The 23304-nt window shown below is 36.6% G+C and overlaps 1 protein-coding gene across 3 annotated transcripts; it reads left to right on the top strand.

Moving 5' to 3' along the window:
* Window positions 1-27: 27 nt before the first annotated feature.
* On the top strand, window positions 28-22055 carry FGFR1OP2 (FGFR1 oncogene partner 2). Of its 3 annotated transcripts, XM_057703570.1 has the most exons (8): window positions 28-297; window positions 9364-9500; window positions 11570-11687; window positions 12910-13052; window positions 15350-15463; window positions 16289-16345; window positions 18222-18335; window positions 20001-22055. In XM_057703570.1, the coding sequence occupies exons 2-8, from the start codon at window positions 9366-9368 to the stop codon at window positions 20136-20138; spliced, it is 819 nt and encodes a 272-aa protein (XP_057559553.1). In that variant the 5' UTR covers window positions 28-297; window positions 9364-9365; the 3' UTR covers window positions 20139-22055. The 3 variants fall into 3 exon arrangements, with proteins under 3 accessions (XP_057559553.1, XP_057559554.1, XP_057559555.1); XM_057703571.1 differs by lacking the exon at window positions 16289-16345; XM_057703572.1 differs by lacking the exons at window positions 15350-15463; window positions 16289-16345.
* The last annotated feature ends 1249 nt before the right edge of the window (window positions 22056-23304 follow it).

Genomic DNA, 23304 nt, shown 5'->3' with positions numbered 1-23304 from the left:
TATAGTCGCCGGGCTGTGCCCCCACGGTTACGCGAGGAAGGAAGTCTCGCGAGGTTGAAGCGCTCTGAGCGCGCCGGTCGGAGGCGGTGAGCGGAGGTTGTCTCTGGCCAGTGATGGGGCTGAACCCCTTTGATCACCCAGGGTGCCTCCTCACTGCCTCTGCTTCGTTCTGCGTCTGCTCGCTGAAGAAGCTGAACAGGCGAGAGGAGTCTCTTCCCTTGGGTGCATAGGTCCCCATTGGCAGAGGCTTTGAGTCCTAACCGCCACAGCTGACGGCTGCGAGGGATTGAGACCAGAGTAAGTGGAAGCAATCCAGGGACCAGAGCGGGCGCTGGGAGTCAGAAGCTTCCGTCCCCGATGGTGCTTTGCACCACCTCTTGAAATACCCGCTGCCCGTTCCTGAGCGCGGTACTTCCTCTCCTTGTTCTCAGCTCCGAGCACCTTTTTCCGGAACTGAGGTGCGGAAAGTTCGATGAAAAGCCTTGGCCCTAACCCGGTGGACACACCTTCCCTCTCTCTTTTCTTCCTGCCTAACCCACCTGGAAGCTCACCGTGGGCGGGGAGGGGTAGGGGGTGGTGTGCAGGGATGGAAAAGGGGTCCTTTTCAGATTTCCGTTTGCCTCTTTGCATATGACATGGAGAATCATTCCCTCTTTCTTGAAACCGCCTTCCGAGAAATATGACTCTTTCCCCAGTCCTCTTCGTGGATAACCATACTGTCTTGAAACTGCCCTCTGAAGAATCCTGCTCTTTTCTTGGTTTTCTTCCTGCCTTTTTTCTGAATCCCATCTCGGATAATGATACCGGTATCCATCCTGCTGTCCAGGCAGAAACCTAAGGCTCATCCTTGATGGTATTTCCACTTGCACTGCACTATGCTATTTCTTTTTTCACCGGATGGCTTCCCCACCATCATCCTTCCCTAGAGTTACCATTCTGAAATACATATCTGTTCATATCCTTTCTTTAAACTTTTTGAATAACTGTACTGCTGACAGAATTAAGTCCTAATCGTTAAGCATATCACTTAAGAGCTTTTACTGTCTGTCCCAATCCATTCTACCTTTCCCCTCTTATTTTGCTTCTCCTCCAAATATCTCAATATCCAGTCATGCCTGACTGCTGGATGTTTCTCCAAACACGCCGAGACTTTCACAGCTCTGTGCCTTTGTGTGTGCTGTACCATTGGTCTTGAATGCTTACTCTTCCTTTTTTTTTTTTTTTAAACCAATTCATAGACCATTGTCTTCTCAGACCCCCACAGATGACATTTATAGTAGCACTGTGCTCCCAAAGCACTTGAAACGGTACTTCTGCAGCATTTTTTAGGTTGTATAACATTATTTGTTCAAGTATCTGTCTCTTATGCCAATTTGAGCTTGAGTGTGGAATCACGTCTTGAATATTCATGTTTGTAACAAGTGTTAGTCCAATGCTTGGCATATAGCAGGCATTATTTATATATACGTATGTATACATGTTTGTAATGTAATAGTTCTGAAGATTCATCATAGGAGTAGGAGTCCTTAGCATCTTTAAAAGCGTAGAATTTTAGAGCCAGAGGAACCTTGTATGTTACTTTAAAGAACCCTGACCTGTTTTGAATATGAGGAACCCTAACGCACAAGTAATTGTACTTTTAGTATCTGTTAGTTGAGATTGTGCATAGTGGCAAAAAACTATCATGCTTTTAAGTGATTTTGTATTTTATTATTACTTATCTCTTAAAAACAGTGGGATATATATGGGAGAGAAATATTTAGATTATGTACCATACTTGGTATATGTACGTCCATGCAACCTTCCAATGATTCCTTGCCCATAGGTTAGAAATAACTAGTTTAGATTGTTAGTTTTCTTGAATTGTCATACCTGTTGAACATATATGTATATGCAACTTATATTTAGCCACAATTCCAAGGTAACGTAATTTAAAAAAAAATTCTCTTGTGTCCTTACTTTCAAATTCTGTTTCTTCTAACTTTAAAAATTCATTTTCTAAATAAAACTGCTTCATAGAACTCCAGTGTGTTCATTCCATCACTTTCAAGGACAGTGAAAATTTTTAGTGCTTTCAAATACAGTGATATGTCTGTATAAGATACTTTTTAAAAATATGTAATTTATAATTTACATATTTTCTTTCTTGGTCTCTTTATAAGTTTCTAAGAAAGCCATAACTATGCCCTTTTATTTTTCTATTTCCATATGTGTCAGTTAATACTATCTACTAATTAACTTTAGGGGCACCTGCCAGAACGATAAAAATTTTTAACTAAACTGGATTGTTGACATTTATTGACACATCTGTGATGTGTCAGTGGTCACAGTATTTCTATGTAGTTCCAGCTATAGGGTAATGGATTTGTGGATAAAGGGGAAAGAAGAGTGATTTGAATTTCTTTAAATTTTTCTTAACCAAAATCTAAAACTAAACAGCTGGCAGATTCTCTCTTGGGTGGGTGGTGGTTTTTATCAGCAGCAGAATGTTCTGAACCCTCTGCCAGAAGTCTGACTGTGAATGTCTTTGGGTGGTAAAGTGGGCGAGAATGTGGCTAATGTGGAGGGGGAGGTAGGGCAGGGAACTGCTTTAAAAACATTTTACCTGTAATATGAATCTACCTATAGAGGACAGTGTAAGTAAGTACACTAGTTGTGTGACTAGTTAAGATGTGCACTCTGAAAATAGATAAATTGAGAATATCTTTTTTTTTTAAATTGGAGTCTTTTTTTTTTAATTTAAAACTTGTTAAAGAATGTGGAAAACAATCTTCCTCCCACTCCATTTACCAGCCAGAAAGAGAGGGAAAGCACAATGGTTTTCAAAAAAGGTGGCGAAGTACATGCATATTATAAAATATTTTAAACTTTTCTGTGGTTTCACATACAGGAAATGAACATGCAGATTCTTAGAAACTTTGTGTCACTGTTTTTCTGAAATGCTAATAAAAGTATGCTTTTAATTACCTGTTATTTACAATTCCTTTCCCTGAATAGGTATGTTTTTATAGTAACAAAACAAATTTTAAATGTAGTTCATTTTGATAGTGGTATTTCATTATGCAATCTAAAGAATTTTTTAAAGTGGATGTTAATTATAGTTTCAAAAAGCCTAATTGGTCTTGTTAAAAAACAAAATTCAACTGAGTAAACTTTAAAAATCTTATTGGCTTTGTTCAACAATTCATGAATCAGACAGCAATCCCATCTAGCAGAAAGGAGTTCCAAGGAGCTGTACAGTATGAAAGACTTTTGTAGGAGAAGGGACAGGAAGTTGTACTAGCAGAAAGCAGATTGGTTGTGACAAGGTCACTTTCCTTTAGGGGATGGCAGGGGTCTGTCAGACACATTACCTCACAGTGATTCGTGATTGACTGATGTAATTTTCCTTTTCTGGAAGAGGCCAAAACTAAGTTAAGTCTTGGTTAGGTGATGACATCAGTGACATGGCATTTTGGGGCCTGTTTTCTTGTTTTTAACATTCTTATAATTAACTGGGATGGCTGGTTAAAATAGGTGCTAGGCTTTTACTGGTTATGAGGAAAAATATTAGGAATTTGTTAGTTTTTCATCTTCATTCACACTTAGGTTTATTTCCTATTGCTGGTTTGAAATGCAATTTATATAATTTGGAAGTCTCATTGGTGGAGTAGGGTCAAGGAGTTTGCTTTTTTTTTCCACCCAGAAGACCAAAATGGTCTTTCTATAGGTAAAAGCAAACGGGGCCCTGGAGAGCCGTCTTGGCTCATGAACATCCGCTAGACTGGGGGCCAGAAGTTCTGTCTCCGGGACTAGCTTGGCTCCTTCCCTGCTGCGTGGTGCTGTCCGTCCGCTCCTTACCTTTGAAGTCCTGGTTCTGTCTCCTCATTGATAAAATGGGAATAACAGTTATCCCAGTGAGCAAGATTCAGTATAAGGTTGTATTACGCAAGTTCAGAAAGCTCCCAACAGTTGGAATTAATTAAAATTATTACCTAGCAGTTTGATTTTACTCTGGAGTGCTCTAGAGGTCCAGCTGGATTAAATTAGGTGGAGAAAAGGCTAACAGAGTTTTGAAGAAGGAAAAGGTGACTTGCCGTATCAGACAGCAGGAGTTGTTTTACGACTATAACAGTTGAGGCAGCGTTTTGATGTAAAGACAGGTAAATAGATTCAGAGATAGAGAGCTCAGAAACATACCGGTACATTTATTGACAAGATATACAACAGGTGTGGCATTAAAAGTCAGTGGGGAAAGAATGTGCTATTCAGTAAATGGGGACTGGGGCAACTAGCTGTCCCCATGAGAAAAGGAAAATGTAATTAGATATCTTCCTTACACCACACATGCAAATAAATAGCAGATGAATTAAAGACAAAGACAAAACCTTGAGGACAGGTAATTTTTTTTTTAAGTTTTAAAATTAGCGTATTATGAAATTGCGCTTTTTTGGAATATAGTTCTATTCATTTTAACATGTATACAGATTCCACCACAGTCAGGATACAGCACTACCCATTATTTCAGAATACTCTCTTGTGCCACACCCTCCTCCCCCACGCCCACTCCCAGCTCCTGACAACCACTGATCGCTTATCTCTCTCTATAGTTTTGTTCTTTGGGCAGTGCCAGGTAAATGGAAGCAGTATGTAACATTTTGAGACTGTGTTCGTTCACTCACTCGGCATAATGCTTTTGAGATTCATCTGTGTTGTTGCCTGTATTAACGGATTGCATGTATTGCAGTTTGTTTATCCACTCGTTTCTCAACAGTAAGTACCCAGAAGTGGTATTCCTGGGTCATGTGGTAGAATACATCTAACATTGTAAGAAAGTGCTAAGCCATTTCTCAAAGTAACCGTGTTATTTTGCGTTCTCACCAGCATTGTGTGAGAGTTCCAGTAGCTCTGCATCCTTGCCAGTACTTGGTATGTCAGTGCTTTCTATTTTATCTGTTTTAATAGGGGTGTAGTGGAGCTCATCTTGGATTTAATTGCTTTTCTTTAATGGCTAATGTTGTTGAATATCTTTTCATGTGCTTTTTTGCCATCCACATATTTTTTGATTAAGTATTAAAGTCTTTGTTCATTTTTTAAAAATTAGAGTATTGCCTTATTGTTAGTTTTGAGAGTTTTTTGTTTTCTAAACACGAGTCCTTTGTCAGATATGTGATTTGTAAGTATTTTTTCCCAGTCTATAGCTTGTCTTTTCGGACTGTCTTAACAGTCTTTCCCAGAGCAGAAGTTTCTAATTTTGATGATGTCCAGTTTATTGAATTTTCCTTTTATGAATCAAGCTTTTGGTATCATGTCTGAAAAATCTTTGCTTAACCCCCGGTCACAAAGATATTTCTCTTATTTTTTTCTTCTAAAAATGTTACCATTTTTCATTTGACGTTTACATCTATGGTCCACTTGGAGTTAATTTTTGTGAAAATTTTAAGAATTATGTCAGGGTTGATTAAAAGCTATCCTTTTTTCTTTGACTTAACCTTTACACCTTCTTCAAGAATCAGTTTGTCATGTTCCTGTGGCCAGTCTCTCTACTGGAATGAGATGCTTCATGAAGATTTTAGTGTTCATTCGAGGTTTTGTCTGGTGCTGCCAGGTAGCCATTCTGATTGTGTCAGCTCCTATACTCATGGATTTTATAACTTGATCATCCTATATTTCTTTCTGGAATTTGGCAGGCCAGACTTTGTGTGTCTATGATGGACTCTTTGACTTCTCCATGGATTTCTTATGATTTTTTTGCTTTATGTGAAGCCCTTGCATAGGACTTTCAGTAAAAGTAATGTTTGAATATTTATAACAGTGTGCTTTAAAGCAGTTACATAGTATCTATGATGTAGGATACTAGCTCCTATAGTATCTTTTTTTACTGTGTGGCTCTACCTTATTATTTTAGGTAGCATCAAGCCATCAAGTAAGTGTCTTTGTTGTTTTTTAAAGGATATCTGAGGAACATCCTTACAGCATTTAAAGAAATGAATTATTCCAAAAACAATTCAGCTATTAGTATATATATTTACTCTTTTATTTTAGCAAATTTATCTGAGAAGGCCCCAGTTAAGTCATTTGATCAATTTAGCTTCTGGTAAGAAATTGAATTTTGTCAGCATGACTGAAGTACCTAGTGAATATCAAGCCTGATGCATGTCACTTTTCATGTTTAATATAAAACCTGTTAACAAACAGTCAAGTCGGGAGGTGGTACTAGAGACTTCAGAAGTTTTGCTTTGGGCTTGGACACATCTTGAATTATGGAAACACAGTCATGAGATTTTCTTTCAGTGGGTATGGTCGTTGGAATAAGAGTGTTGTACCAAAAGATGGTAATATGAAAAGGAGAAAGTAACAATATTTCATAATTATTCAACTAGTAGAAAATTTAGGGTGGTTTCATTTAGCAATGGGGATTTACTACATATGGGAACATTAGGTCTAAAGACCTAGAATAAACTTTGAAGATGCTTTGACTAATTTCATTGAGGCCTGTGATTGCTCTGAGGCAAGGAGAGTGAGCCTTAGCTACTGAATCGAAGCATAAGATTTAATAGGCAGTGGGTCCTTGGTGCCATGTTGTCAAGTTGATAACCCCCGAACACAGCTTAACTTTTTCTTATTTCAAAAAGATTTATGATTATCTGCAAAGATTCCATCTAGATTCAGGACTCTGCTTCAGTTAATCTATAGATTCCTCTGCCCAGAGGATTCTGGGAGCATGGCTTCTGGGGAGAGGGCAAGTTATTGAATTGCACACAGTATAGGTATTCTCATGTCTAGATCAGCTGTCATCTGATCATATATGGGAACTTTAGTGCATTTTGTTTGGAAACACATCCTATCTATTGTTTGTAGATGTCATGTTGTTACAAAGCATAAAGAGGTCTTCTTCTGATAGTAGTGCCAGCAGTACCATTTACAGGTTGGAACCTAGGACTGTCAGAGATTCCTCGTACTTGAGTTGTTCTGTTAAATCAAGATAAACTTACTTCTCTTAGATCTTTTACAACGTTCTCTAGACTTTGTTTTTTTATTTTCTTTCACCATGTGTTACAACCAGTTATTTTTACTGTAAGACAAATTTTTTTTCTGTTTTTAATTTTTGGTTTTTGGTTTTGTTTTTTCAAATAACTTTAAAATTTTACTCTGAAGACTCTGGTGTTCTATAGTAGTGGTATTAATGGGAGATACGGAGATATAGTGACTCCCACATAAATAAGAAAGCTGTACTATTACCTGTCTGTAATTTTAGATAATTCCCCTTGGAAGTTTAGAGGAAGGGCAAGGCATCGTTGGAGGCTGAGGGCTCCCTTGGAGCAGCATCTTAGATAGATGTTGAATGGCTGTCCTTTTGTGTTTTAGCCAGTATGAGGCATTGGTTTGTTTAATGACCCTTTTGCTTGTTGTATTTTGAAGTACCATTATCTAAGTCTTCTAAATCTTAGAAGACAAATCTTTTGGTTGTTTTATCTAGAGAGACAGAAATTGTATTAGTTTCCAGCTTAATTCTTAAAGCTCTCTGGAAATGTCTAGTCATGAATATTTTCTGAATTAGCAGTTTTATATTTTAATTTATTTTGATTAAATCTTTTTATTCAGCTTTGAACCTGGTTATAATAACAGGACAATATACCCTTTGCTTGAGCTGTTGTGTGCAACCAAGAATACTGTTTGAATGTTTTTTCATCTTTATTTAGTTTACAATTTTAAATCTTTGCTAGGTATAACTGTAAATGAAAGCCTGCTAAAATGGCCTGATGTGTTTTCTTTCTTTCTTTTAAAATGTTACACAGTTGGGTGGTTTAAATCTCTTTCGTACTTCGCTGCATTTTTCTGTATTTGAGGGGCTAATAATTAACTGAACTATAGTCCAGTGCAGTAGTATCTAACAAAGTCCTGCATTCTGTAGCAAATTTCTATCTTCCTAAACTTAATGAAAATCCTTCATTATAGCCCTTAAACTAGGTTCTATACCTGAGTTTTAATTTAATTGGTATAGACCTGGCTTCTGGCCTAGTAATTTTACAGGTAATTTTATTTTTTGAGAAAATCTTGAAGAAAGGGTGGCTCATATAGAAGGTAAGGTAAAACTAGTAAAAAGAGAAAAATTCAAGAATGGTAAGTTTCAGAAGGTTAAAGTTTTTGAGAGAGATTAAGATTAAAATTTTATTTTGAGGTCTCAGCATACCAGTTTAAGAAACTACAATAACTATTGACTTCTTCATGTTTTACCTCCTAATTTTTTGAGCTCCTTTTATACATATTAATTATTGATTTTAATATATCAGAAGTTTCCTGTAGTGGCCAGTGTTCTAAGTTAAAACTTTCTTTGCCAGTTTCTAAGGCAAGAGTTAAGATTATAACACAATTTTATATGAGAAGCTGAAATTCCTCCAGAAGAAGGTAGACACTTCAGCACAGCGTGACACATAGAGGCCACTTCGGCTGGTCAGCAGTGTGCATTTGTGAATGATGTCTCGGGTCACCTGACTAAGTAAGCAGAGGCTAGGAAGGGCCGTATGGTCAGAGACCTGACAGTCATGGACTGCAGAATAAAGACTAATAAAGTAACGTTTTGCACAACAAAATAGGGATTGCCCTCATGAAGAGCACACTTTCTGTGTAACATAAAATGTATTCATTGGATGGTACTGATGAACCCAGTGACAGGGCAGGAATAAGCATGCAGATGCAGAGAATGGACTGGAGGACACGGGGTTGGGGCGGTGGGGGGCGAAGGGGAAACTGGGACAAAGTGAGAGAGTAGCATAGACATAGATACACTACCAGCTGTAAAATAGTGGGAAGTTGCTGTATAACAAAGGGAGATCAACTGGATGATGGGTGATGCCTTAGAGGGCCAGGACAGGGAGAGCAGGAGGGAGTCATGGGAGGGAGGGGATGTGGGGATATATGTATAAATACAGCTGAGTCACTTTGGTGTACCTCAAAAGCTGGTACAAGAGTGTAAAGCAATTATATTCCAATAAAGAGCTTAAAAAAAAAAATGTATTCATTGGATGTGTACTTTTTTCCCCACTATAAATTCATGGTGTTTTAAATACCTTCTGATTATGTCTGCAAATCATATATATATGCCCCCCCACACACATATGTATATATATGTAATTATATAATTATATATATTTATACACATTGTAATTTTTTTGAATATTATAAATTCACTTTTGAGTTTGTCCCATCTTAACGGAATCAAAACCACAGGTGTTTTTAGATGTTTTTTCTTCCGAGACAGTGAACAATCCAGTAGCAAATGTAGCTTAAGTGTATCTGTGTTAACGTGAAACTAAATTAAGATGATACGGCAGCTTTATTTTGAATCTTGATTTTCATTTTTGATTGTACGTATTCCTTTAGAAATGAGTTGCACAATTGAGAAGGCACTTGCCGATGCCAAAGCCCTTGTTGAAAGACTGAGAGATCACGACGACGCAGCAGAATCTCTGATTGAGCAAACCACAGCTCTCAACAAGCGAGTAGAAGCTATGAAGCAGGTCTGACCTTCTTCCTTGTCGATTCCATTTGAAAAAAGTAGTCTTGACATTTATACATTGCTTGAATTGTAAACTTGTGCTATGTTCTCTAAAATTTAAAAGTAGCTTGACTTGTATGTTTCAGTTTACTTTAGATTGAAATATACTTTTGTCAAGTTCAACTGACGTGTATGTGTATATATTCAATATATATTCTAAAACATGTAGACTTGATCACTTATTTTTCTGACAGTGATGCACGTTTGAGTTTGGAAAATATATGAATTTTTTAGGTCTAAATACATTTGACAAAGACCAGATAATATTTTTTACTAATATTGACACATTTTGCTGTCTCCTATTTTTATAATGTAGAAATATTTTTCTTTATGAGTATTTAGGTGATGCTATTAAACATTGTTTCTGAAAATAATGCAAAGAAATATCTGGTTGCCACCTTTTGCAGTTACTGCATATGTGCTTGCTACCTTATTTTTCATTTAATGCTGCCAATTAAAGAAGAAATAAAAAGGGCTTCACTTCTTATTATCCTTACTGTTGTATATAAGAACTTTCTAGTGAGCCACTATTTTAAGCCCTCCTTTGATAAAGAGTTTCAACTCTAAGAGAGTTATAAAATCTCTGATATTATGATGGAAATCACTGGAGGAAAATGTGTATTCACACCTTACTCTGTTTTGAAAGGCATCCCTTTTGTAAAAGGAAGCAACCTGGGGTACTGCTTTTAACCAAGCTGCTGAAGATAGTGAAGCAAGTTTACTTATTTTGTCTTTGCAACACTGTTGCCCTAAGCACATTGCATACCTCCCTGTCTAGCTTGATTCATGCATTCCAGTGAACACATATATCTGGTAGTGAGTTGTAAAAAAGGGGATTTGACAACCAGAGCTAAGAACCATATCATAAAGTGTACCCTTTGGAAGGTGCAGTTCACTGGATTGTAGTGTATTCACACACTCTGCAGCCGTAATCACTGTCTAATCTGAGAACACTTCATTACCCCCAAAGCCAGTATCCATTAGCAGCTGCTCCCCAGGCCTCCTGTTCCCTGGCCTCTTGGCAACCATGGGTTTTTCTATCTCTGTGGGTTTGCCTGTTTTAGACATTTCACAGAATGGAGTCATACAATACGTGGCTTTTTGTGACTGGTTTTTTAATGTACTGTTTCCAGTTTTCATCTATGTTGTAGCATGTATCAGTACTTCATTCCTTTTTATTGCTAAATAATATTCATTGTAAGGATACAGCACATTGTGTTTGTTCATTCATTGCTTGATGGACGTTTGGATTGTTACCGTTTTTGACGGTTATGCGTAATACTGCTGTGGATACTTGTGTGGACATACGTTTTCAGTCTTCTTGGGTGTATGCCTAGTTGTATTAGAATGGATGGTTCTTAAACTCTATGTTTAACCTTTGAGGATCTGCCTGACTGTTTTCCAAAGCAGGTGCATCATTTTACATTCCCATCAACAGAGTTAGCAATTTCTCCACATCCTCTCTTGCTTTTTGATTAAGGTCATCCTAGTGGTTGTGAAGTGGTATCTCCTTGTTCTGTTGAATTGTATTTCCCAAATGGCTAATGATGTTAAGCATCTTTCATCTGTTTATTGGACATTTGTGTATTTCCTTTAGAGAAATGTCTCTTCAAATCCTGTACCCATTTTTCTCCAGCTTTACTGAGATATATTTGACATACAGCGTGGTGTAAGTTTAAGGTATACAACGTATATTGATATATGTATATATTGTGAAACGATCACCTACCATAGTGAAGTTAGTTAATACCTCCATCACCTCACATAATTACTGTGTGTGTGTGCATTTAAGATGTATTCTCTCGGCAACTCCCAAGTATATAATACAGTATTGTTAACTCTGGACACCATGAGGAACATTACACCCTCAGAACTTACTCGCTTGTTTGTCCATTTTTAAATTGAGTTATTTTTCTTTTTGTTGAGTTATAAGGGTTCTTTATCAAATATATGTGTGTGTGTGAGTGTGTATATCAGATACATGTTTTCAAATATTTTCTCTTATATTTTAAAAAAAAATCTTTTCCTTAGTATCAAGAAGAAATTCAAGAACTTAATGAAGTTGCGAGACATCGGCCACGGTCCACATTAGTTCTGGGAATCCAGCAAGAAAACAGACAAATCAGAGAATTGCAGCAAGAGAACAAAGGCAAGCTATATTATCACTGTGTACAGCAAATCAAAAGAGAGCTTTAATCTGCAATTGTACTCTCCACTTGGGACCAATTAATATTTTTTAAAATGGGAAAATAGGGAATTCCCTGGCAGACCAGCAGTTACAACTCCACGCTTTCACTGCTGTGGACCCAGGCTCAGTCCCTGGTTGGGGAACTAAGATCCAGCAAGCCACGAGGCGCTGCCAAAAAGTAAATAAATAAAATGAAATGGGAAAATAGCCAGTTAAAGTTACTTTCTGACATTAATCTCATTTCTAGTGCATTATGCCTAAATCACACTTACTCCTCTTTATCCTGTCCTGCATGTGAATGTCTGCCTTGCTTGGAGTCATCTTAGACTCTCACCCTCAGCATCCAGTTTGCACCATTGTCATTACCTGTGAAATAACTCACTTTCATTCTCTGCAGTCCCACCGCTTTGGCCCCCAGCTTAGGTGTTCATAGTCTCTTGCCTGAACTGTCCTTGTTGTTTTCCCTGATTTCAGTCTCTTTTCCATCCAGTCCATCTTCAACCCAGGCATCAGATTTATTTTTCAAAAATATACCTGATCACGTTACTCTTTTGCCCAGGAACCTTCAATGTATGCTGTCTCCGTATCCAGAGGCCTTCATAGTCGACGCCAAGCCTTCTTTTGTGTTCTTCCCATACTTCTGTTCTCCATGAAACCTTTGCTCTTGCCACCCCGAACGAGTTCCTGAACACACCATCCACGTTCACACCTCCCTGCTTAGAATGCTCTGTCCTTTATTTTTCAATTCAAGGAACGCAAGTTCACCTCAATACTATATTCTGTGACGCTTTCACCAACTTTTCCTCACACACTTTTTATATGTATTTGGGTAGAGCTCCACTCTACACTTACCACATTGTATTGTAATTATGTTTTGTTTTATCCACTAGACTCTGAGCTTTATGGCCTTCTGGTATTCGTAAAATAGAGCAGGATCTGATACTTCATTGTTGTTCAGTAAATATTTGTTAAAATGATTCTCAAAAAGTGAGTTTAAAATGGTCATTTGAGAACTGATAAAGGACTCCATGTGGTGTTCCATGTGGCTAGATTTTTGTACCTCCTGTTTTCTTTTTAAAATACCTCCTTTATAAATTGCTTTTCTGATAAATGTAATGTGGGAGAGAATACTTTGTACATCTTGAACTCAAGTCTGAATAAAATATACTGATATTTTTAATAGAATTACGTACATCCCTGGAAGAACATCAGTCTGCCTTGGAACTTATAATGAGCAAGTATCGAGAGCAGATGTTTCGGTTGCTGATGGCTAGCAAAAAAGATGATCCGGGCATCATCATGAAGTTAAAAGAGCAGCATACCAAGGTGATCCATTCTGCAAATATAATTTGAAATAGAAAAGAAGGACTATCAGTTAACTTATGTTCAGATTTTTTAAAACTCCCAGGTATCTTACATGATATTGAGTACTTCTCTTTTTGACATTTTCTTCTCATTTTTTCATGTTATGTGTCATTTTCTGTTTGATTTACTCTTCTAACTCCTGTTCTTCCCTAGTAGCTTTGATATATATTAAAAACTAAACTTTATTTGGGAAATAAAGGTAAGTCTATTGAATTCAAAATTATTTTTATAAGGGTATCTGCTTTTAAGAAATATTTCTTCTAATTTGTATCTTGATATATCTTGCAAAAACAAAAATTAAATGCTCAAAACTTTTAAAAAAATCTGAAGGCAGCTAAAGGTAGATTTGTTTATCTTAAGACTGTTTTCTGAATGAGGCTAATTCATCCAGACTATAGATACTCTTGAATATTAATGGAAGTGCCATGAGGTTGGGGAGAGAAGAACCAACATATTAGAATATATTGCCTCCCCACGCCCACCCCCTCCCCATCACTTATCATGTAACATCATCTTCAGAGACAGACTTGAAGTGCTTAGAAATTAGGGTTGTTCCTGCTGTGCATCATACTCGTTGTGACCCCTGAGCTTACTAGCAGCTGTTTTGAAAACAGGTAGAATAATCCTTTTCCATTTAAGTTTCATTTTAAATTGATTTTTAACCGCTGGTGTGAAATAAAAATATTAGAATAGATGGTGACTCCTAGGCCATTATCTGTATTGGATAATGGTGAGCTAACTATTAGTTACAACTAATATTATTTAAGAAATATTGATTGTTGGGACATTTTTATCTTTATTGATTATTGAAACATTTTTTAGATTCCTTAACATATTTCTTCCATCATGGTGCTTGTAGGTATTTTTAAATTATTAATTCTATTAAAATTAAATACGTAGTGAATTGCTTTAATATGTAAATTTAACTTTACATATTAGGGAACTTAGTAATAGACAGCTCTGTGTCAAATAGTCAAATAGTAAATTAATAAATGTGGCTTTAATATTATCTAATTATGTGATTCATCTCCTAACCAAAAGGAAACCTTGGGTAGTTAAATGGCAATCTTTTGAGTATAAAATGTATCTGTTGTTAATGAGATTATTATAAAAACATTTAATTTTAAATATATAAGAGGTTAAGTTATTGGTAAAATAAGTGTATTCTTGAGACATTCCAAAGGCCCTTATGTTTAACAATCTAACAAATTTTTTAAGCTATAAAGAGAATACTCTGGCAAACAAGTGCTTAAGAATAAGATACTGAAGCCAGCTAGTCCCTTGTGCTAGCAGCTATGACAGAAGCAAATGTTTTCTAAAACACTTTAGATTTTACCATTTACCACAGCTGTTTTATTAATTAGCAAAGTTAAATATTTCTTTAGATAGCTGTAAACCATCGTTTTTCATTATGTAGATTGAATTCTTCATCTAAATGCTGATTCTTGCCTTCCATGAAATGACAATTCAGTTACTTGTTATTAATTCTAACTAATACACATTAATGTTTGTGATTTTGATTTTTCCCAAAAAGGAGAAACTTTGATTCAAACAAATATTTATTAACACTTGCACTGGCTTAGTTATTATTAATAAGAAGATGAATGAATAAGTTTCATTATTCTACCATAGGAGCTTTCAGTGTATTGGGAGAGACAGACACAAATATGATTACCTAATATAAGGTAGGATGTGAGGAATTCTAAAATAGAGATCTGAATTATTACTGGAATACTAAAGGAAGCAAGATTAGTTCTCAGGAGGAGACTGGGAAAGTGGCCGGGGTAGGTAGCAGGTCCATCTACATCTAGCCTTGACTTAGTTATTGGAGTCCACAAGCAGAAGTGGGTGAGCAGAGAAACTTGTATGATAACTGTGAGCTTCCAAGATATGTTTAGGTACTAGCCCTCTGATATGCCTAAACACAGAAATAATTTTATGACACATTTAGGGGTAATAAACAAAGTTACACATAACAGCATTTTGGAATGAGACCCTTTTGAGACTACTATAACATAAGAATTTTGCCCTCACCCAGAAGTTTTTGAGCACACATTTAAAAACCAGTAAAAAGTTTGAGGAGAACTCATTTTCATCAAAGTACTCATTTTTACATTATTTTTGAACTGCTACCTTTTTGGAAATCTTAAAAAAGCAAACATTTCAAACCGTTGGCTAACATGCATGAACTAACACTCATGCAGTTCCTAGGTTACGGATAATGTCCGTATTAACGTTGCAATGACTCTGTGCCACAGATTGACATGGTGCATCGTAACAGCTCCGAAGGATTCTTCCTTGATGCATGTCCACACATCCTGGGAGCACCTCAGCATGGACTGGAGAGGAGGCACTTGGAAGCAAATCAGAATGTACACTAAATAAAACAGTCACCTTTTGGGGTCTGGATGGAAGGGGGGGGTCCATTTAAAAAGTTCTTTTATGTTGAATTCTCCTCCTAAATTAAATCAGCAAATAAATGAAATTGCTGTTAAAAAAAAAAAAAACGCTGTGCTTTTGATGGCCTTGCAAAAATACTCAGTGTAGAAACTGTAAATCTGTCATTAATTTTCCATGTATTGTATTATAAATAGCCTGTTAGATAATTGCAGGCTTTACAGGTTCTTTGGGCCAGCCTTTCATTGTGTTGTTCTGTTAGCTGTAACTGCAAAATTTCAGAAAGCTTCAAACGGTCGTCCTCTTGCTGGACATCAAGGATATTTCCTTGGCAATAATTTTAATCTGATTGTCTAAAAATTTTGTTCCATCAAACTGTTAAACTTTTAATTCAGATTTTTGATAGTTTATAGTCCTTTAGTTTGAGTTCACAATAAAACTGCCTTTGTCTAGGTATTATTAAGTACAGTAGTACCCTCTCCACTGTGTCTATTGTGTTTTAACTGCCTTTTTTTTCTTGAAAGGCATTTCAAGACAGTGCAAGGATTATGTTGGTAGCACTTGCTTTTTAGATAGTTTCGAAAGCACAGGTCTTGCCCTCTTGTTCCTGTTAAGCGATCCATGATACTTCCCTAAAGATTTTATTGTAATAAGTGAACCAGACCTATAAAAAATACACTTCTGTTTGAAGTATTGGGGTTTTTCTCTTATGATGATTTTATTAGAACAGATTGTCCTGAAAATATTCGTAGTTTGTTTTCTTCTGTTTTAAAGGCAAGTAATTATCTGCTTCCTTGTAGTCAGTTAACCTAGGTCAGAGCCAAGAGACACCAACTCACAAACTGAGAAAGCTGCCGGTATTCAAATTACTCATTACCCTTGTTCAATTTGCTGCTGCAGTCTTAACTTGCTTTTAAACATTAGGCTGCCTTTACAGTGGGAGAGATTGTAACCATTTTTTAAAACTATTCACAGAATGTGACAGATGTTTGTCTTGATATCATTCTTGCTGTCATCATCTAATCCAGAGCTGTCCAATAGAACTTCCTGCAATGATGGAAATGTTCTCTCTGTATGCTACTCAGTATGCAAGCTGCCAGCCACATGTAGCTATTAAGTACTTGATGTGTGACTAGTGCAACTGAGGGGCTGAATTGTTAATTTCTTAAAATTGTATTTGACTTCAAATAATTTAAATTTAAATAGTGCCATACTGGACAGCGCAATCTTTTATTTTGCCTTCTTCCTGCATACTAGCTTTGTATATAGATTGTGTTAAAATAACATAAGGATCTGTATTTTTGTTGGTTAAGAAGATATTAAATGTGTGGTTTGCTAAAGATATTCCTATTTGTTCTCTATTATAGTCCTTCCATAGTTTACTAGTTTTGTAGGTATTTGGGGGTCTTGTTCAAATCCTTTTTACAAATAGAGTATATACAACTGTTTAAGAGACTTAATGGTTTACTTGGGGACCTATTAACTTTTCTATCTGTTTTTGCCTTAGTGTAACAAAATAACCCTCAATTGCTAGTGAACAATGATCTATAGAAGTTGTTCATTTAAAAAAAGTATTATTATCATGTTTTTGTTGATTATAAACCTTCTGTCTGTCTCTTTGATTGACTGTAAGCTCCTTGAAATCAGGGAAACATTTCTTAACAGGCTTCATATTCCTGTCACCTAGCACAGTGCCTGGTTCATCATAGGTGTGCGAAAAAGAATAAGAGAATGAGATTGGAAGAAATGTATGCTACTTGCTGTGCCAAACAAATGTGGATGTCTATTTTATACTAAGATTATATTTTGAACAGCTTGCAGAGAAGGCCATTTAATATTCAGTACTTAAAAGCAGAGCTCTGTTCATTTTACTCAATACTTATTAGCTATTATGTACCTAGCATCAAATAATAGGCAAATAGAAGCAATATACAGTTCCTGCTCTCAATGAGGATTATAACCTAGAAAAGGTTCTAGATTGAATTGAGATCAAGTTTTAGGCATGAAAGGAACAAAACTGCATCATTCAAAGAGACATAGATGGACCTAGAGTCTGTCATACAGAATGAAGTCAGTCAGAGAAAAATAAATATCGTATATTAGCACATATATGTGGAATCTGAGAAAATTGGTATAGACAATCTTATTTACAAGGCAGAAATAGAGACACAGAGGTAGAGAACAAAGGGGGAAGTGGGGGCTGGGATGAATTGGGAGATTGGGATTGACATATATGTGTTATTGATACTATGTATAAAATAGATAACTAATGAGAACCTTTAAAAAATTTTAATCTAAAAGAAAAAAAGAAAAAAATTTTTTAGGACTGGAAAATACAGAAAATATTTGTAAATCATGAAGACTTCAGGGAGGAAGAGAATGGAATGTTTATCTTTCCCATTACTTTGGTTGAGGGGGTATGTAGGTGCAGAAAAGAGAAAGCTGCTCATCATTTGTGGTGAGAGGAACGAAACGAGTGTGCCTCCTGTTTATGGGTTTTTGTGCTGCTTATCCTTAATCCTAATCCTAATGGAAATCTAACTTCAAAAGCACATTCGTGGTCAGTCAATTTTCTTGTAAATATCCCTTTGGTATATTACATTTATGTTAAATGGCAGTGTAAAGATACTACATTCATATTAAGTGGCAATGCAGATTTTATAAAAAGGGGAGGACCCCAAAATTTTAAAAAGGTATTTCACTGTTTCACAACTTCCGTCATGTTTTTTTCAGGAGTTACAGGCACATGTTGACCAGATAACTGAAATGGCAGCAGTAATGAGGAAAGCCATTGAAATTGATGAGCAGCAGGGTTGCAAGGAACAGGAACGAATATTTCAACTTGAAGTAAGTTTTAAATTGCATATGTAGGTGAAAACTGGCCGTACAGAGGTTTACGCCAGAAAATATATCCCACTTTAAACTGTGTACTTTCTGTGGACTTCCCTGACAGTCCAGTGGTTAAGACTTCCCCTTCCAATGCAGGGGGTGTGATCCCTGGTGGGGGAGCTAAGATCCCACATGCCTCGTGGCCAAAAAACCAAAACATAAAAAAAAAAGAAGCAATATTGTAACAAATTCAATAAGACTTTTAAAAATGGTCCACATCAAAAAAAAAATCCTAAAAAGAAAAATGTGTGTACACACACACACCCCTTCTGGGATACTGGTAATGTTCTTTTTCCTCATCTGGGTATTTCTTATATGGGTGTATAAGGCAGGACCATTTATATAGTAGTGCAAGAGTCTAGGTTCAATAGTAAACTTATACCAGTAATTGAGAAAATTGATTTTTTTTTTATACTGTGTTTTTTCTGTTATTAGCTGAATATACTTCTTCAGCTTAGTAATTTTTTTTTAAATTTATTTTATTAGAGATCACAGTGATGCTGGGGGAAATTTTTTAATCTACAAGTAACATTCTTTGGCCACTTGTATTTTTCTGGGGAATATAAAAGCTTTTATCGCATCTGTCCTTTATTTTGTGGTAGCAAAAGCACAAGTCATTATTGAATAACTCAAATCAGTGGAATAGACTTTTATAATTTTAAAAGCTTCATTTTGAAATCATGGTGGAGAAATTGGTTATAGAGGGCCAAAAAATGATTTCTCTAAGTGTGTAAAGTTCTCTCATTCTTTATAACAAAGGTAAGCAAACTTTTTCAGTAAAAGGCCAGATAGTAAATCTTTTAAGCTTTACAAACCAGGCAATCTCTGTTGTAGCTACTCAGCTCTGACATTGTAACAAGAAAGCAGCCATACACACAAAAAATAAGATTGGACTCAACTGTGTTCCAGTAAAGTGTAATTTACAGTAACAGGCCTCAAGCAGGCCATGGTTTGCTGATCCCTGCTTTATACCATTGAAACTTAGAAAGTAAGACCAAAGACAAAGCAGTAGAGAATAAATATGGAAGTTATCTTTAAATGTCTAAGAATTTCTTACAGTAACTAATCTAGAAGAAGAAGGCAAAGTTATTTACCAGTGCTAGATTTAGTCACTTACTTTCCTTCTTAAAAAATATCACAGTCTATTCAGCCATCCCTGCTGCTGTTAAATTCCAGTGAAGGAAGCAAACCAGGGCTTGCCCTGAATTCCATGCTATCATGGAAAATAATAGAAGTACTAAAGTACTGAGAGGTTTTAGCCCCAGGGTATTATTCACAGACTTTCTGAGTTTACAGGAATATAAATATAGGTGTTATTTTGTTCATCTATACTGTAATTGTAAAATAAGGCAGTTTCTGGGGTTCTGTCTGCACTTACAGCTGCATAAATAAAAAGGCTTTGCAGTGGTGGAAGACACTGAACACATGACTCCTACCTACCTTTCTAAAAAAGTGTTCTCTGGATTCAAGTTGTCAGCATCAGCTGCATATGTCATTTAATACATTTCTGCTAATTACAGTACTTGCTTTTTATTTATCATACCTTCGGCTTTTCTTAGGATATGTTTGTACTCTTGTAGCACCTTGGTGACTGTTCTTTGTTTTTGTTTGCTTTCTCACCAGCAAGAAAATAAAGGCTTGCGAGAGATCCTCCAAATAACTCGAGAGTCATTTTTGAACCTCAGGAAAGATGATGTGTCTGAGAGTACATCTTTGTCAGCATTAGTGACCAATAGTGACCTGAGTCTGAGGAAGAGCTGAAGAGCTTTTAAGTCTGTGAACTTCTTACAAGGCTCCAAACAGACACTGGGACTGGCTTACTAAGGAACGAATTAACAGAAAAATCCATCTCAAGCTACCCTTTTATTTTTTCTGTAATACGTACAGTGCACTGGCAATGACATTTTTAAAAGATAACAACAAAAAAATGCATATGAATGGTCATAGATGTTATTCCAAAATATAATTGAAAAGTAGAAACTAAGCCTTTGTTAATTGGTGAACAAGTTAAAGATTTTCACAGTGACTGGTGAACGTATCAAGAGCTTTCGGCAGTGCTGTTGGCTTTCTGGTTGACACTTGGAAAAACGTGAATATTCCCAGCAAGTGTCCAGGAATTCATAAAAACATCCCAATTTTAAAATACAAATTTTGCCACAGACATGTGACTGGAAAATCGTCATACTAAATTATATCCTCCCTACTTGGTGACGGTGAACAGATGGCTTACCGTGAGATGTCAGCTTTAATGGTTGCCTGTCTACCTTCTCGTTAATGTAAATTTTTGTCAGATTTCAGTTTGAAAGGGTGTCAGGAATGTTTTATATGCACCGTAAATAAAAGAGGTAATTTAATTTTAGCTAATCTATCATAATACTGAGCTAACAGTTGTCCATGACTTGCTTAAGTATGCGAAATATCATTTCAGGAATGAAAGAGAAGGAATACTACTTTCTAAGAAAGAAGAGCTTATAGGAGATGTATTTAGTAGGTTAAACTACTTCTTTGAAAGAATAAGTTTTTGGTTCTAAATCAGTAATGAAGATGAGATTTTTCTCTTCTCTGGTTGATCTTTACGGATGTTATGTAGCTCATTTAGCTAACAGTTGAAATGTTTGATGCAGGTGTGGTAATTTCAAAGTAAATTGGGAATTCCTCTGCCTCAGAATCTTTTTTTTTTTTTTAAGTGATTACTCTTAAGAGATACAGAAACAGTAAATTAAAATTTAAAAAAAATTTTTTTCTAGATCTATTCTTAAGCTCCATCTGGTTCTCATAACCTATAAAGATGTTTCTTGCAACCTTTCAGTCAAAGGGCTGGGGGGTGGCAGCGGGGAAATCTGGATTTATAAGTGTTTTCTTTTTTACAAAATATATATCCAGTATACAGATTTTTAAAAGCCACTAGAAATAGAAATGTGCTTTAACATCAGTTGAAATCTAAATTTTTCATGTTTTGTGGTGATTATTGAAGAAAAGGTGAGTGTCAAATATGATTATTAAATATACTGTACTCATTTATATTAAATACATATTAAAATTAGCACAGTTGAAAATTCTACTTTGGAGTATATAACTTGTTAAAGTAATATTCACATGGTAACTTTTATGTATAATTTCATATATTGGTAAAATTCAAAACTACTTTTCACTTTGGAATTTTTTATCATAAGTTGGGGGTAAGTGGGGTTGATGGGATTAATTGAATAGGAAAGGGCTGCTGGCCCAAACATTAAGTATATTCCTTTTCTCATTCAGAGGCCTTAATTGATATTTTATAAACAAGTAACAGTTTTTATGTTTAAACTTTTCTATTGGTTTTGGGAGAAGTATCCTTTAATTTGATGGCACATTCATTCACAGAGTTTTTATCCTAAGTCAGAATTAAAATAAGCTACACAATTTAGAGTAAGTCTGAGGCAATTCATTGGGGGCAGCTCTGTTATAAAACATTACTTGATAAATAATTATTTTTGTAAGCAAATAAGTTGAATTAATTTATTCTTGGTCTTCTTACTTGGATATTATTTTAAGAACTTGGTGTTTAAAGACGTTTACTTTATTATATAGCAACAGTGTTCTATCCCATACTTTTTTGTTGTTTAAGCAGAACCTTAAATTTATGTCTGAGAATATGTACTGCTAGGAATCTATTTTACCAATAAAGATGAGCGATTAAAATTGGTATGGTCTCCAAGTTAATTTGAAAACAATGCTTACGTTTATTCTTACATATAGTTTAGTTTTAGGGCTTTTTTTTTATCTTTTCTTACCACAAACTTAGTACTTAGCAACAACTTCTCTCCACATTTCTTAGGAATTGGTCAGCAACTTATTGCTGATTCTGCAGACCTTTTGATCATCTGTGGTGGGTTTAATAGTGCCCCCGAGAGATATGTCCAGGTCCTAACCTGTTGTGCCGGTGGATGTGAGCATATTTGCATATAGAGTCTTTGCTGATTTAAGGATCTCGGGATAGGATCATCCTGGATTTAGTATGGGACCCAAATCCAATGACTGGTGTCCCTGCAGGAAAGGAGGAGATTTGAAGCACACGAGGAGAAAGTCATCTGAAGACAGAGGCAAAGAGTTGTGCCAATCAAGGAGCCCTAAGGTTTACTGCTTGATACTGCTGTCTGCCCTCTTGTGGAGGAAGCTATCTAGGAAGCTCATGGGTGCTTCCTGATGGGAGGGACTGATGGTGGGTAGGGCTGGGTGGGTGGAGCTCAGTAAGACTTTAATCCAATTTGGTGGGCGGAGCTCAGTAAAACTTTAATCTGCTTGTCTGCTAATGGGTGGGGCTATGTTCCCACCCTGTTGGTTGGTTGGCCTGAGGCTACCCAGCACTGGAGCTTACAGGCTCTTTGGTGGGGCTAATGGTGGATTCTGGGAGGGCTCATGCCAATGAGCACTTCCCAGAACCCCTGCCCCCAGTGCCCCTGTCTCCTAGGTGAGCCACAGCTGCCCCCCACCTCTGCAGGCAACCCCCCAACACCAGCAGGTAGGCCTGGTTCAGTCTCCTATGGGATCACTGCTCCTTCCCCCTGGGTCCTGGTGAGCACTTTTTTGTGTGCCCTCCAGGAGTGGAGTCTCTGTTTCCCCCAGTCCTGTGGAGGTCCTGCAATCAAATCTCGCTGGTTTTCAAAGTCTGATTCTCTGGGGATTCCTCCTCCTGTTGCTGGACCCCCGGGTTGGGAAGCCTGACATGGGGCTCAGAACCCTCACTTTAGTGGGTGGACTTCTGCAGTATAACTGTTCTCCAGCTTGTGAGTCACCCACCCAGCATTTATGGGATTTGATTTTAACGCGATTGTGCCCCTCCTACCGTCTCATTGCGGCTTCTCCTTTGTCTCTGGAAGTGGGGTGTCTTTTTTGGTGAGTTGCAGTGTCTTTCTGTCGATGATTGCTCAGCAGTCAGTTGTAATTC

This window comes from Hippopotamus amphibius, chromosome 12, assembly GCF_030028045.1.
Source record: "Hippopotamus amphibius kiboko isolate mHipAmp2 chromosome 12, mHipAmp2.hap2, whole genome shotgun sequence".
Lineage (NCBI taxonomy): Eukaryota > Metazoa > Chordata > Mammalia > Artiodactyla > Hippopotamidae > Hippopotamus > Hippopotamus amphibius.
The sequence above is the reverse complement of the archived record's forward strand: the minus strand, read 5'-3'. Positions and strand labels throughout refer to the sequence as shown.

What these genes read in the sequence shown, in the direction of transcription:
- FGFR1OP2 (XM_057703570.1), top strand. Translation starts at nt 9,366, where the DNA reads ATGAGTTGCACAATTGAGAAGGCACTTGCCGATGCCAAAGCCCTTGTT. An exon ending in GAGTAGAAGCTATGAAGCAG is followed by an intron (nt 9,501 to 11,569) that starts GTCTGACCTTCT and finishes TCTTTTCCTTAG; the next exon opens with TATCAAGAAGAAATTCAAGA. An exon ending in ACAAACTGAGAAAGCTGCCG is followed by an intron (nt 16,346 to 18,221) that starts GTATTCAAATTA and finishes TGTTTTTTTCAG; the next exon opens with GAGTTACAGGCACATGTTGA.